At 44.6% G+C, this 16499-nt stretch overlaps 1 protein-coding gene across 1 annotated transcript; it reads right to left on the bottom strand.

Moving 5' to 3' along the window:
• Nucleotides 1-16470, bottom strand: CDCA8 (cell division cycle associated 8). Its single transcript, XM_019726563.3, has 11 exons — nucleotides 16361-16470; nucleotides 16083-16195; nucleotides 15833-15961; nucleotides 13046-13086; nucleotides 8832-8904; nucleotides 6991-7067; nucleotides 5497-5561; nucleotides 4515-4610; nucleotides 3257-3383; nucleotides 2417-2503; nucleotides 1-1316 (listed from the first exon to the last, which is right to left on the bottom strand). Exons 2-11 carry the CDS (start codon nucleotides 16177-16179, stop codon nucleotides 1272-1274), a joined length of 837 nt encoding a protein of 278 aa, XP_019582122.1. The 5' UTR covers nucleotides 16180-16195; nucleotides 16361-16470; the 3' UTR covers nucleotides 1-1271.
• Nucleotides 16471-16499: the final 29 nt, after the last annotated feature.

Genomic DNA, 16499 nt, shown 5'->3' with positions numbered 1-16499 from the left:
TGAAAAACAAACCCACAATTTATTGAAAAAAGACACCTTTCAGTAGCCGATTAGAAGAAATCAGCTTAGAAATACCATTACTGAGGAAAACAGTATGTAAAAGTCTTAGGAAAGAGAAAAGAAAACAACCTGAAAAGAAGACAACTTAAACAGGACGGGATTACTAGATTGGTCAGCCAGCAAAATAATACACAGGAAAGAGCCACACATGAGAAAACTGCTCTCAAGCCTGGGGTGGGAGCTCTCAGCTCCCATATTCTTGAACCACATCAGGTGCTTCTTGGGGGCAGAGGTGCCAGTTGGTCCAGGGCACAGGCCACACGTGGAATGAGGCCACCACACCAGTTACACCCACTGCCCCCACGAAGCCCATGAGAGAAGCGCTCTCTGCAAAGTCTACAGACGTGGCAGGGACCACGGGACCACGGAGAGCTTAGAGAGAGTTGCTCTGTGCCAGTCATGTAAAAACCCAGACTCATCCAAGCCCCATAATTCCTTATTCAAATTCCCACTAACTGGAGAGGTAGAGGAGCAAGACATGGAAACTGCCTCCAAACCAATTTTTGGTCTTCGGTTAACAGATAAATACAAAACATGGTTCTATAAGCCAGCCTGAAAAAAACTACTGAGCATAACAATGCAATTCCAAAGCCCCACTGAGTACCCCCCACAGGAGGAGGGGACGGCCATGGGAGGGGGAGGTGTGTCCTGCTGTGGTCACTGCTGTGACTCATCCTGTCCCACTGCATTTGTACGGTTCCTCCCAGCTTTCTGGATCTGCCCATTCATGGCCCAGAGCTCTCACTTCTTTGAGCCCAAACCTCCCAGCTTCAAGCACAAGCAGAGCAGAAACACCGGATGCAGAGGCTTCTGTGATGAGGGCGAGTCGGCAGTCTGCCCCAGAACATGAGGGTCTTCCACGCCACCTCCGCTGGGACTAGGGCAGGGCAGAGAGGACGCTGAGTCACAGGAAGCAGGAGACTGCAGCTCTGAGAGCAGGAAGGAGAACTGGGCTGGGAGAAGGACAGGAAGTTGTCATGGCAGGGACGCAGCAGGCAGTGTCTCTGTCACCCGGACTGGGAGGTGTGAATAGCAAAGCTTTAACTGATGGGGGAACAATGTCGCCTCACTTCCCGAATTCTCCAAGAGGAACACCTCTCCTTGCTCTGGAACTTCACACTCAAACACACAATAAGCTTTAAGGGAAGAAGGTCCCAGAAATGCCCATGGAAGATCCATCCTGTCAAGTTTGGCTTCTTGGACTAGCAGCCTCATTTGTGAGTCCGTATGCTGCTGCAGATTTGGGCAAGACGGCTCTGAAAAGAAAAGGAGACAGGTCACTTAGAGAAGATGACACTGGGTATACTTGCCCAGTTAGCCACTTAGTCTACTCAGGAAACGCTGGACGTGGGGTCAGGCAGGTCTGAGAGAATCAGCCCTCCATTCTCTATTTGTATCACAAATGATTTCACCTTTCTGAATCTGTTTCTCATTTGAACAAAAGAACAAAAGAACATCTCAAGTGAGACAGTGAAGGTATAATTTGGGAAGAGTAATGCTGTAGGTCAGCTAGATGATGAACGTCACCAGATTGGGTGGCTGCATGTGTGTGTGACCTCACCACGTTTAGTAGGATATGTTTTGGAAAGCCGTGGCGCCCTTGTCCCTGGTCCTAGGCTGAGCCCTTCACAGGCTCCCCAGAAGGGTGGACCTACAGCAACCATGTTTCCACTAAGTGCTCCCATCCACCACCCAAGACTGGACCTGGGAAGTGGCCCATCTGACAAAAGCTGAGCCAATTGAATTCCTCCTCTTGAGAATTTAAACAAAGACAAGAAACTGGGCAGTTAGTGTTAGGCAATGGAGCAAGCGAGTTACAAGAGTGGCTACTCAAAGCCACGATAAACCAATGTTCAGGGAGAGCAGAACCAAGCGCCTTTGTGGAGTCTGCTGAGGGACGAAGTGCAAGAGAAATGAGTGCACGGGGCCCAAACAGCAAGATGCTGGAGGGGCTGGCGCCTCAGAGTGGAGCTCCATAAACTCCCGTCGCTGGCAGTCCCACCGCCCTGAGGCCTGGCTGTTCTCTGCTTTCTTTGATTCTGTGGAATTCCTGGTAACAAGCCCCTCCCTGATTCCTGAAGTGTTGTGAGGAAGTTTCAGGTCACTGTGCCCTGACACATGGGCACCAACTACCTGAATTTTGATTCTGTTGCACAACTTCGGTGGCAGGTAGTCTGGGATGGACTGAAACGGAGCATCAAGTAGGGACAGGATTGCTGCTAGGTAAGTAGGGTAACAGGGAAAACCCCTCGTGGGAAAGAAGGCAATACAATTGTTAGGTACAAAGCATTAGCCTAGACCGCACAGACAAAAGGCTCTCGGAGGCACCCTAGGTGTGGAGATGAATATGACTTACGGAGAGCTGCTTAATGTTTCCCAAGGCCTCTGGATCCAGCTGTGCGATGTCAACCCTCTGCAACTCACTGGCCAGTAGCCGCATGCTCTGTGTGGAGGGCAGAGGGGTTCGATTGGCATGTCTCTCAGGGCAGGAACCTCCCTCCAGCAGCCCAGTGCGCCCCAGAGGGTCCCCTTGGTGTCCTGCACTTGGGCAGATGACGCAAGAGAGACAGGACCCAGGCTGTCACTGTGTCTCTACGGAGACTGTGACGTCAGTGCTTTCCACTGGCCAGTCGCTGCGTCACCCCGGTGCCAGGGCACACACATCAGCTTAGAAATGCCCTGCAGAGCACATCTGAGATGAAGCGCCCTCCCTCCCAGATGGTGGGTCAGCACCTGGCTGTACTCAGCCTGCTTCCGAACCTCAGTTAGACAAAGTGTGAGAGACGGCTCGTGCTCCCGTCAGACGAGGCACACAGCCTGCTGGTGCCCACCACGCACTCCCTTTAAGATTTCCATTACTGCCGGCGCCACACGATGATGTTATCATTAATTGGGAGCCTATCTGACTACTAAACTGCTTTTCAAGGGCAGGAATGTCTTCTACATCTTGGACCTGCTGCAAGACAGGTGCACAAACATTAGCTGACGAACAAACGGAACCCATGGCTGGCAAGGACCTTCCTAGTCTGGGCCTCTAACCTGGGAGAGAAAACTGGGTTCTGAGTCCTGTGTAAATGTGGAGCCCAGGATCCGTACAACCAAAAGGACTTGGGGGGAAGGAAGTGGGTGATAGACCAGGCAAAGCCATGCTGACTAGGCAGCACGCTGTGGCCCGGCTTCCCTCTGAAACACTTACCTCTCCACCTCCCACGGGCACAGTCAGGAAAATCTCTTTGCTGTCGGCAAGAGGGCTGCCATTTACTGAGATATTGTAAATCCGCTCTCGGGCTGCTGGAGTACGCAGGCCTGGGGTCTTGAAGACCCTATAAAGTGGGAAAATCTCTGTAAAGATGGCTTGGCAGAGTCAAGGACTCCAGGCTCTATGAGCCCTTGATGAACTCCATCTGGCCTCAAGCTGCAGCTTTCAAATCACACATTTCTAAGAAGGCAAGTTCTAAATTTAGGGGGAAAAGTCTTTTTAAGCAGTAATGACTAAACACAGCTGGAGAAGGGAGGTTGTAATTATCAAACATACATCTAGCAACAGTTAATTCTTATGTATGTAAATTTTAGGTCAAAAGTTCCATATGAATGTCATCCATCCATCCACAAAGCCAGAAATAAACTATGGTTATGTATTTCCAGGAGTAGCTAAGTGCTTCAAGAGGATCAAAGGAGGACGATTTAGAGATTATATCATTGTATTAATTCCCAAAGTAACTTTCTCAAGATAGTTAAAATGCTCCTACCTATTTTCCCCTAAATGTCCTTTGCCGTATACTCATGTGGGGGGAAAAAACACACACCCCAAAACAAAGAAGAATGGGAAATAAAATAGAAGTTGAGTCCTCACTCTTTCCACCCCAGAGATAAGCACTTTCAATTCTTTATTCATCCTTCCAGAAACGTGCTGAGTCTGAAAGCAAATGGGTTCGTCGGGGACAGCCTGTTACGACAGCTTGGAGATGCTTGTAATCCTGACGCTCCTCTCCTATCAGCACATAAGGATCTAGTTCTTTTTAACTGGCTATACAGCATGTCCTGTTTAGTTGACCAGCTTATGGAAGGGATTAACTTATGCTGCCAGAACTTCTTTTGTACACTCGTCTCCCAAAAGGTGGTGTCAGTTTTCACCAAGGGTATAGGAGAATGCCTATCCACTAAACCTAACTAACTAACTACCTACCTCCAAAACTTTGGCTCAGAATCAGAAGGACCACAAGTCACTAGAGGCCTGCTCGTCATCAGAGACGGCATGTTCTCCCTCTCATCAGATAATCATTTTGTTGCTGAAAACAGATGAACCTGCACCCGAGGGAGGCCCAGATGATTACCCTCCTCTGAGGGCTTCCCCGGGGATGGAGTCAGGAGTATTTTCTTAAACACCCTTTTTTCCAGACTAATGGTAAATGTTGGGCTCCCACCAAAATCCAAGCATTGCTCTCAATACTCACCTTGAGTCAAATCTGGGTGTCACGCCTGGAGTTGGTTTCACCATAGACAACTCCATTCGGCCCACAGCTGGGGTAACAGTGTTATAATTGCTTGACCTACAGGTAAGAAATGGCCATTAGGTGCACCAGCTCAGGTCAATGACAGCAGCAGTAGAGGCAGGTAACACTCGGAGAGCACAGACCTTGTCAGCTGGTGCCCTGGCCGCCTACATAAACTCATGTAACCCTTCTAACAACCCTACGAGAAGCACCATTATTATCCCCACTTACAGATACAGAAGCTGATTGACTTTACACAAGTTGCCCAAGATAACAGCCAATTAGGAGAGGGCCAGAACTCGGAACCCAAGCAGTCTGCCTCCAGAATCTGATTTCTCAATCAAGCTAATGGCACGAGAGGCAGGACACCGCCTCTCAAGAGCTGTAGGCCCCCCAACTGGAGTCGCTGTCCTCTTGCCAGGCGGTCACCACTGCTCAGGGAGAACCGGGAGGAGTCTACTCCTTCACAGACACCCGCCTCCCATGACGATTTTCCTACGCGTGAGACGTAGCTCCCACTCCTGACCAGAATTAGGTGAAGCCCATGGTGATTCTTTATTTAGCAAGACCAAGAGGGACATTTCAAGGAACTAGTGGTAAGTGACAGCCACTTTGTGACTGGCCGTGGGGTAGCTCTGCACATAGACTGTTAGGCAATTAAATAAACAAAATAGCAGCACTTCTCATGTTTCTGGGCCACATGCTCCCTGTTTGCATGTTTTAAAAAGTGGAGGGGAGGAAAGAGAACGTGGGCAGAAGAACTGGAGGTGGGCGTGGGTCAGGTCATTTCTAGAGGCCGCCCAGTTCACACACTCTAGGGTATGATGACTTTACGGTCTACTAGAACAGGAGCCACAAACGCCCCTTCACCTCCTTTCACTGCCATGAACGTGGCTCTTCAATAAAACCAACAACACACAGCTGAATTTGGAAAACCCATTACCTTTTGCTTTTGCCTTTTCCTTGTATGGACTGCGTTCTCTTCTTGGATGGAGGACACCTTTTGACCTGAAGTCACAATGAAATGACACTGAGGTTACAAAAAGCCTGGCCCACAAAGGAGAAAGATAAGGGAGAGGGGGACCAGCTCTGGAAAAGAAAACTAATATTGAACATAAGAAGGTTATCTCGCAGAATTCAGTGACTTAAATAATTCAACATAATTGATCAACTAAGAACTTATACCTGGCTTGGTCTTCAAAATAGTAGAGGGTTTTGGCCAAGATTAAGGGTAAATCTCTTTTGAACTGATTGCAGCCTGGCTGGTCACCCCACCCCTCCCCACCTTTACATAAAGTGTACCGACCACAAAGGTCATCCTTGGATTGGGTACCCCAGGTGCCCAGTCCAAGGAACCCTCGGCAGTGCTCCCCCTTCCTGAGTCCTCGGAGGTAACTGACAAGTTTCTCCTTATCTTCTGACAATTCTCTCCTCCCTTACCTTCCAAGATCGACCCCCCTTCCCTGCTTCTCTGCTGTCCCTCTGCAGTCCGCCTCACAAGCTCCTCTTTCTCTCTTCCCTCAGCCCCCCTTCTCCATGCTTTCCCTGCACCTCATCGACTCCCACACTGGGACAACCCCCTGAAGACCTGGGAGTCAGTGTGGCTTTCATTCTCCTCCTCCTCCTCCTCCTCTCTGAGCTCCAGGTTGAAATTTCTGTCTAGGCTAGATGTCCTGGGAAAATACTAAACACTCAACGTGCTGACAGTTGACACATGAACCGCTCCCCTTTCCCTCAGCAGCACCACTGTTCCTTCTCTGTCCCACATCCCACCGGATGGCAGTCGCCGAAGCTAGAAACCATGTAGTCATTGCTGGCTCCTCCTTCCTTCCACCATTCTTGCCCGTTCTCCCTTTTAAATCTTATCTAAAAACGATCTCTTTTTATAGGGTCGGTTAGAGCCTCAGTTCAAGAATTGCAATAACTTCCCAACTGGTGTCCTTGTCTCATTTTTCCCCTCTCCCATTTATCCTGAATACTATTCTGAAATACTGATCTGGTCCTGTCCCTTCTCATTCCCATTACCTACCTGATGAAACTGAAACTCCTGAGCTTGGCGCACAAGCCCATGCATTACCTGGCCCCACTCTACCCAGGTTACCCTCAGAGCTTGTATCCCGGCCATCCCAAACTGCGTCCTGTTCCTTAGAGGGCCACTTTCATAGTTCCTCTGGGAATTCCCTCCCCTTTCTTTCCAGCTAATGAAATCTCACTCACTTTGAAGGCCTGAAGGCCTAGCTGTGTCCTAAGGGGTAGGTAAGACCTAATAACCTCCTCTTCTATGCTCTACACACTTTGTACACACTTCTGTGATCACTTTTATTAGCCATGTTAAGCGGTGTCTTCTCTACTAACCTGAACTCTGGGAAGGCAACATTGTATTTTAAGTATTTCCTCATCTGTCAGTCCACAGCCCTGGATCTGAGTACCTACTTACTCTTGCCGTTTGAGGTTTCTTATTTTTCTTTTCTTCTTCTTCCACTATCATTTCATCCACTTGTATTATCTTTCGTGCTGTAAGAAAGAGTTTAACAAAGTGGTATTTCTCATGAGAATAAACTGTTACGCATTCACATTTCTTACAGGAAATAAAACTTAGGCAATCTTAGGCTGTAATCAAGAAATAGACCCAATATAAAGATGGTTTTTTGAAAAATGAGGGCTTAGACAAAGGAAACTAACCAAAGTGGTTAAGAAACCCCCTATGGTGCCTTGTCTGGGCAGCCCAGCACTGTGACTAAGCGTGCAGACTCTGGAGATGCACAGACGTAAGCTCGAGGACTGGCCCTACCACTAACTACATCACATGGCTTCCTGGTGGTGCCTCGGTTCCCTCACCTATAAAAGGGAGGAGTCACTTAGTAGGGATATGATGAGATCTGGAATGTGTGCTCCACAAGAGCAGGGTCTTTGTTATTTTCATCCTCAAAGCATAACCGAGTCCTTATAAATGTCTATGTATTTATGTGATGAATGAATGTAAGCCCCTTGGACAGTACTAGACACACTGTAATAAGTAAGACTATCTGCTATAATAAACTATTATTTATGTAGATGCCACGAGGAAACTTAGCAGGTGTCTCACTGCTAAATATGTACAGCTAGGAGCTAGACAGTCCTAAACAGGGATTCTAGAGAGAAAATTCTGCACTTAATTATAGGGGGAGAGATCAGACTAAATGACTTTTAAGCTTTTTTCTCCCCTGACATATTAAATAAGAATATAATTATATTTACATTAAAAAAATAGCTTACAATGCAGTGAAATGCAGTGGGCAAGAGGGCACAAAACCATTTCCCCTGCTTGTTGACATTGGTTCTGGTGTGTTCAGTTCTCGGGTGAAATCAGAAGACTCCCACAACACACAGCAAGTAAGCAAAATCGGTAGGACTCAAAAGAGAAACTCATACTACCTAAACGTAGAAATTCTACAAAGTGACCCAACAGATTGTAAATACGTGGCTGAGGGGAACTCTGGGAACACCCAAGTCCAATTACGTCATAACCTCAGGGAGGCGGGATTGGGATATGGCACTAGGAAAGTGAACAATCTCCCCATGCTTTCTTCACCCTACAAGCCATTGCTGACGGAGGGCAAGTGAGAGGAAGAACGGGACCGTGTTTCTGGCCCTGCCCAGTGGAGCGGGTTGCCCGCGTGGGCAGCCGAGAAACCATGGATGGCCTTACAAGAGTTGGATGCACTGAGTTACCAAAGATGGTGACAGTGACATTAAGTCCATAAGAGAGCCCATGCTGGCCTGACTCCATGCTCACTAATTACAACCAGCTTCCCCTAAAACTTCCCTATAAGAATGTTTCTCAGAGTGTGGGGTGTGTATGTGAATTTTACACGGATGGGTCACTGAATCAAGTAACACTGAATTACATGTTGAGAAAGTTAGTCCTTTTACAATTCTCTCTCAGCCCTTCTGATCAATCAGGGAGTCACAGCTTGTGTGGCTATGTCTTGTAACACCTCTCAATCTTGCTAACCTCTCCAACTCAGGGGAAGCAAGCAGGTAGCATGTTTGGTTTTTCCAGCACAGCTTTTGTTTTTTCTCCTTTCACTTTCGCTCACACATCAGTCGGCAGAATTAGGTTAGTTTAGTCCTGCATACAACTACCTGAATGCAGCAGCCAAAATCCAATTTCTCCATTTATAAGACCGAGACTCTTAGAGGGAAGAGGCTCCATCAGTGAGGCCTACCCGAGCAGCCAGCCAACCACGCTGGGCTGCAACTCTCTTGGTTCAACAAGGGATTTTAAAAAGTACTCACTTCTGGCAGATTTCAGGGGTGTCTGAATAGCTTCTGCTGTTAGTTTGTTTATTTCTGTCATATCCAGGTCAGCCTATAATAAACACCAGGCATATTCCATCAAATATGAGGAAAACAATATTTTAAGATGAAAAACAATTACTTTAAAAAACACATTATTTGATACATACAAAAGATTATTATGTTACTTATAACACAATATAATAAATTCCCATAAACCCACCATAAAACCCAAGACCCAAAACATTGCCAATAACTTGCTCCTAGCTATGTATTTTTCCCTTTCAATTTCCTTGTCTCTCCTCCAAAGGTAACAAGTCTCCTGATTCTGTCATTCTCCAGAGAAAACCACTATCATCCCATTTGCTTAAAAGTGTGTGTGTGTTCACAAATATATATGTGCTTAAACAATATTTTGTTTGGTTTTGTTTCTGACCACTATTTGTGGCTGTAGTTAATCTTTTTTCACTGCTATATAATATCCCACCATGTGGATTTGTTCAATATCCTGTCCAGACGTTTGCTATTACAAACATTGCTACTTTGAACTGTCATTACATATATCTGACACACATGTACAAGTTTTCTCTTGGCTGTATAGTTAGGGTCAGGCATGACAGGGTTTTAGGGTACACAAATGTTCAGCCTTGATATTATGCCAAATTACTTCCAAAGCAGTTGCTCTTGTTTCCATTCCATCAGCAAATACAAGTTCCTAATGACCCTTGGTGCTGTGTCAGACTTCTCATTTTTCTCTTTTTAAATCTAGAGGGTCCATAAGATACTCCTGGGCCTTTCAACAAGGCTCCCAGTCACCATTCTAATTAAACTTCACAGCGGTGACCACCTACATGTCTGGGAATAGCCAAGAGCAGGCATAATTTGTAGGCCTTTCTTCATAGGGCACACGTAAATATCAGAATAGTTTTTACAGACTATGAATGACGCAGGTTTCATCTCTGGATTGGTAGGGACTACATGGAGTGCTCAGAGATGGATTCTGAGGCTGTCCGGGCTTACCAAGAAACAGTACTGGAATAGATTAGTGATGTCTGAAATGGCTGATGGAACAGAAAGTGGTGGCCAGCTTTCTGCCATCTCTAGGAACAACTGGCAAGTTATGAAGGTATCACTGGTGGCAGGCCACTGATCACCTAATGTGCAGAGGAGTTAACCAGCCTCAGACTGATAGCCGTGGAAAGACCTGTTTACATGGCTGGCCCGTGCCTGGCACTAGAACTTGGATTTCCCAGTTCCCACTGTTCCGTTAAGAGTGGCTCGCTCTGCCTAAGATTTGTATAAACAATATGGTTTATGCTGAACACCTGCTTTCCTTCTGGAAGTCTGGAATTTTGGTATGTGCTAGGTAGGAGATGCCTGTGTGACCAGGCCCCAATGAAAACCCTGGGCATTGAGTCTCTAATGAGCTTTTCTAGTAGATTACAGTTCACATGTGTTAAATTAAGCGTGTCCTGTGTGACTCTATTGGGAAAGGACTCTTGGAAGCTTGCGCCTGGTTTCCTCTGGACTTTGCCCCATCCACCTGTTCCCTCTGCTTATCTTCTGTCTCCTTTCACTGTAACAAATCATAGCAGAGTATGACTACAGTAGTCCCCTCTTATCCATGGTTTCAGTTACCCATGATCAACCAGTCTGAAATATTCAATAGAAAATCGTAAGTTTTCAATTGCACACTGTTCTGAGTGGCATGATGAAATCCCACCAGATCATATCCATGCTGCATATGCCACTTGCCCTTCAGTCACTCAGTAACCGTCTCAGTGATGAGATCACAGTGCTTGTGTTCAGGTAACCCTTATTTTACTTCAGAATGGCCCCAAAGCACAATAGTGATGTTGGCAATTTGGATATGCCAAAGAGAAGCCATAAGCTGCTTCAAGTGAAAAGGTGAGTACAGTATATTTTGAGACCCCATGCACCTAACTTTGATTACAGTTGTTATAATTGTTCCATTTTATTATTAGTTATTGTTGTTAATCTCTTAATGTGCCTAATTTACAAATTAAACTTTATCATAGGTATGTATGTAGAGGGAAAAAACAGTAGTATGTACTGGGGGTGCCAAAAAAATGTATACAAGTGGACACTTTGGTCATTGTTGCTCAAGCAGTAGTTTGCCGTAATCAGAAATGTCTGGACGCTGATGGTAACCATTTTGAGTACCTGTTGTAATTGCAGAAGTCAAACGTGACTTGTATTCATCTTTTGTTATCAGTATATATTGAGTATTACAATTTTAAATACAGTTTTCCCTTCTTAAAATGTGTATACCTTTTTTTGGCACCCTCTGTAGAGTTCAGTACCGTGTTTCCCTGAAACTAAGACCTAGCCGGACAAACAGCTTTAATGCGTCTTTTGGAGCAAAAAGTAAGACCCAGTCTTATTTTACTATAATATAAGACCAGATCTTATATAATATAACATAAGATCTGGTCTTATATTAATTTTTGCTCCAAAAGATGCATTAGAGCTGATTGTCCGGGTAGGTCTTATTTTAATATAAGACCCAGTCTTATTTTACTATAAGACGGGGTCTATAATATATAATATAATATAATATAACATAATACAAACAACATAATATTAGTATAGTATAGTATAGTATAATATAATATAATACCTGGTCTTATATTAATTTTTGCTCCGAAAGACGCATTAGAGCTGATTGTCCGGCTAGGTCTTATTTTGGGGGAAACATGGTAGTATCCGTAGTTTCAGTCTGGGGGGGTCTTGGAACGTATCCGCCGTGGATAAGGGGGGACTACCATATATGCTGAACCCTGAGTGTCCTCCTAGTGAAAATTATAAATCCTGGAAGTCATCTTGGGAACCCCCCACATACTCAACCATTAAGAGCTATAGAACTAAAGTATCATTCCTTCCCTGGGTTTGAAATCATATTAACTAAGGCTAATGTTCTCTTGACTTGGTGTGGTGACACTGGCTATCATCAGAAGCTCTGATTTGTAGTTCTAAAGAGGGTGATGCATTAGCTAGTAATGAGTATAAATCATCTCAGAAGTAAGAGATTACTTCTGAAACATTACTGAAAATTACTTCTGAAAGCAGATTACTTTTGAAGCATTAGATCTGAATGTGTAGGTGGGGGAACATATAACAAAGAAAGAGAAAGCATGGACCAAAAATGTTTTACTAGTTCTTATTTTTATTTTTCAGTTATCTCCCACCCCTCTCCTACAATATTTACCCCCAAACTCTCGAATTTTTTCCTGATTGAACAACTGGCTCCTAAGTATCTTTAACTTCTGAGGCTGGTGGAGATCCACTATTTAGTGCTACCCTTTATACTCAGATCACTTCAAAATCTTGACATTCCAATAATTCTAATTAACTCAGAGAAGGATGTATATTTTTTGGTTCACTTTGTAAATCTGATGAAGGTTATAATAATTTTTTTCCCCAGAAAGATACACAAATGGATTTACACACACACATTGCTCATGAATGATTTTAGAGTGCCTCGGGTCCCTGTGAAACCCATTTATGGACCAGCTCCTAACATTGTCCAATAGAACTTTCTGCAAGGGCAGAAATGTTCTATTTCTGAGCTGTCCAATATGGTAGCCACTAGTCACATGTAGCTTCTAAACATTTGAAATGTACCTAGTGTGTCTGAGGAACTGAATTTTTTATTTTATTAATTAATTTAAATAACTACATGTGGCTGGTGGCTACCGTATTGGACAGTACAAATTTAACTATTTTGCCTCCCATCTGACTGTCTTCAGCCCTGGTATTGATGCTGGGAGGAAGGAAGTGAAAGGGGGTAGGGAATCCTGAGAGTCCCAAGCAAGAGCACAACTTCTATAGCAAGACAGAATAAAGCAACAGTCTTTGTCACCTAGCAGGTTTCGGTTACCATTTTATGACCCAGGGGCTTGAAGGAGCTTGGACTTGAGGCTTTTTACTTTTCCTGAAGAGGTCAGGGCGAAGGACTATAAAGAACCTGCCAAAAACAACTGCCTCCCTTCGTAGGGCTCGAAACTATCATATATGAGCTTCATCTGTACTCAGCATTTGACAACTGTGATTTTTTGGTTGACGTAAACAGATAATGTCCCCTATGGAGCCTCTTCCGGAGTAAGCATCCACTAATTAGATTTTGTGAGCAGAACAAACTTAAAAAAAAAACAAAAAAACCCAACAGTTCCAAAATAGGACAAGTCACTTACTGTTGCTGCCTCTTCCAGGGCCTGCTTGTTTCCTCCCAGGGCTTTAAAAAGAACATTTTGTTTAGTTACTATCAGATTTTAATGATAAACCATCTTCCCTAATGTGACTAGTTATCTTTCTAAAACTGGACCAGATTAAGCCCTTGGTCCATCAAGGACCTCTATAATCTAGTCCAATCTTTCTCCAGGCTTGACCCCTCCCTACTCCATGTTCCACCACATCCAAGTTCCTGTTATTCCCAAATGTGCCACTGTGTCTCATGACTCAGTGGCCCAGTACTTATCATTTCCTCTGCCCCAAATACTCCTCGGACCCAACAAATGTCTAATTCATCCTTCAAAACTCAGCTCAAACCCAAAACTCTATTTATTTTTCTATTACAGCAGATGACTGCGAAGTGCTGAGTTATTCATTGTCACCATACCCAACAGCTACTCAAAGCGCTTTAAGTGTCCACCCCGTCTTGAACTGAATTCCTTGAGGACAGAGATAATATCCATAGTTTCTAGCAAAAACATGACACACAGTACGTATGTAGTAAATGAGTGTTGAATGAAGAGGTCTGTGCAAGCTTAGATGTAGAATAAAGTTAGGTTAGGTCCTCCTGCTAGAAACTCTTATATGTACCGTGTTTCCCTGAAAATAAGACCTAGCTGGACCATCAGCTCTAATGCATCTTTTGGAGCAAAAATTAACATAAGACCCGGTCTTATTTTAATATAAGACCGGGTCTTATATAATATAATACAATACAATATAATATAATACCAAGTCATATTAATTTTTGCTCCAAAAGACGCATTAGAGCAGATGGTCCCGCTAGGTCTCATTTTCAGGGAAACACGGTAGTGTCCTGTATGACAGTTAAGAACTCAGGCTTTGGAACCAGAACATGCCATATCCAGATAGACTCGGTCACTCACCAGCTCATCAGATCTTGAGCAAAGTAACCAATGTTTCTGGGCCCTGATTTTGTTATCTATCAAATAGGGATACTATTAATAGGTTGTTATGAGGATAACATTAGTTAATACAGCAGCTCCTCGAATAACATGGTTCCATCCAACATCATTTCATTATAATGTTGAGGAGAGAAAAAAAACAATTCCGGTCCAGGGCTACTGTCTGTGTGGAGTTAACACATTCTCTCCTATCTGTGTAGGTTTTCTCTGGATTCTCCAGTTTCCCCCCACATCCCAAAGTTATGCACGTGAAGTACACTGGTATGAATTGTCTCAGTCTGAGTGAGTTTGGGGGTGGGAGTGAGCGGCCCTGCGATGGAAGGGCGTCCTGTCCAGGGTTGGTTCCTTCCTGCCTTGTGCCATAAGAGACTCTAGCCACCTGTGACCGTGAACTGGAATAAGTGGGTTGGAAAATAATTCTTACTTGTTTTTATTAATCTTTCTTCAATATATGTAGAGGTAACACTTATTTCAATGTTTAATATTAGAAGTGTTTTGGTGATGTTTTTCGTGACCATAAATAAATAAGCCATAGGAGCTTAACTTTTGTTTATATCAGCCTATGGTAAAATTGATTCTGTTATATGTTGTTTCACTTAAAGTTGCAGTTTCCAAGAACCTATTGATATTAAGTGAGGACTGACTGTACATGTAAAACACTTGGTAAATGTCTGTCTGGTGTAGGATGCACTATATAAATGTGCTTACTGACCACTATATTCTATCTCTTTTGTAGTACTTATAACTTTAATTATATAATTGTGTGAATTTTTTAAATGATTCTTCTCTACTAACTTGTAAGTTCCTGAGAGCTTACAATGTCTGTTATTATTCCCCAATGCACCTTTATTTATTTATCTATTTTTAAATTAAATTTAAATTTTTTAAAGGAGGGCGCAGCTCATAGTGGCCCATGCAGGGATCAAACTGGCAACCTTGGTGCTACCAGCACCATGCTCTAACCATCTGAGCTAACCAGCCTCTGCTCCCAATGCATCTTTAACACCTAGCATTGGGACTGACACATGCTCAATGAATATTTATAGAAATGTGCAAACAAATAGATTAATAAATAAAAAGGCAAGCCAAAAAGATCATTAAAATACTATTTGAGCAGAGTATGCATTTCTACCCAGGAAGGAGGCTAAAGACTGAGTAATTAATAATAAAAAAGAAAGAAAAAGTAAGGGTAACCAAGCAGAAAGGACAATCTCTTGCATTTCCTTGGACATTTAACAAGGGGATAGGGTACAGGTTGGGATTTTTCTCTGGCCAGGAAAACTCTTAGGTCCTTGCACTTCACAAATTGATTTGCCCTTTTTAAGTTGGCAATTCCCATAAGCTTCAGAAAGCATTGTATAACTTTCATCTGAGCTCTGGTAACAAACCAAGTCATTCATTCATTCATTCATTTGTAAGTTGTTGGATAAAATATCTGGATAAAAAGGCTATTTCTTGAGACATGAAACTTATGTGAAACTCATATATATCAGTGTGTCCATAAATATGTATTATTTAACACTGCCATGCCCATTCATTACAGCTCTGTTGGAAATGTAACGGCAGAGTTGAGTAGTTGGATGGAGAAGCCTCTGGCCCAGAAAGCCTAAGATATTTACTGCCTGGTCTTTTAGAGGAAACATTTGACTACCCGCAGGGGTAAATGACGGTTAAGTGCTAAGGAGGAGAAAAAAAGCAGGGAAGTGAGACAGGAAATGGGGCTGCTATTTCCTGTAGTTATCAGGGAAGGCCTAAAGTGAAGGCTGTCGCGGTAACCACAGAGGGGCTCAAGGCCGAGGCCCGAGGGAACTGAGCAGCTCTTACCGAAGTAGTCGAGCCAGTTCATCTCGCGCAGCGCCTTGGGGAGCCGCAGGATCTCGATGTTGTACAAGTTATCCATCTCCTTGAGGAGGTTCTGCCTGTCTGACTGAATTTGCTTGGATCGTATTTGCACTGTGAGGGGGCAAAGTCAACAGAACACGGATCATCCGGCGGGTGAACGGACCGTGAATCCGTGGTCTGCGGCCCCGCGACTGTCCCAGGTAGTCTCGACAACACCGACTCCGCCCCTTACCTTCACGATCGAAGTCCTTAAGAAAGGAGGCGAGCTTCCGGCTCCGTAACGAGTTGGTCTTGGTTACTCGACTGCTACCCTTCCTAGCCGGAGCCATGGCGCTTCGGTGGAGGCTGCAGGGAGCGGGGGATCCAGCCACAGGGGTCAGCAGCGGAGTTGGGAAAGGAAAGTAAAGGGGCCGCGAAGGGGCGGGACAGGACGGGCACCCCAGGGGGTTAGTGTGGGGTGGGGAGGGCTGCCCTTCGGGGCCTGGGCTAAAGGAGTTACGAGTATCGTACCTGCGGGTCTCAAAACAAGGACTGAAGAAAACCTCCCTGTTGATGCTCAGAGGGAGCGGTTCAGTGGCTAACAACGTGCGACCGCCGTCACCAAATTCAAACTGCCACAGGCTGACGAATGAGAAGTCGCGGTCTTAGA

This window comes from Rhinolophus sinicus, chromosome 14 (genome assembly GCF_057876585.1).
Source record: "Rhinolophus sinicus isolate RSI-liver-muscle chromosome 14, RSI-T2T, whole genome shotgun sequence".
NCBI lineage: Eukaryota > Metazoa > Chordata > Mammalia > Chiroptera > Rhinolophidae > Rhinolophus > Rhinolophus sinicus.
The sequence above is the reverse complement of the archived record's forward strand: the minus strand, read 5'-3'. Positions and strand labels throughout refer to the sequence as shown.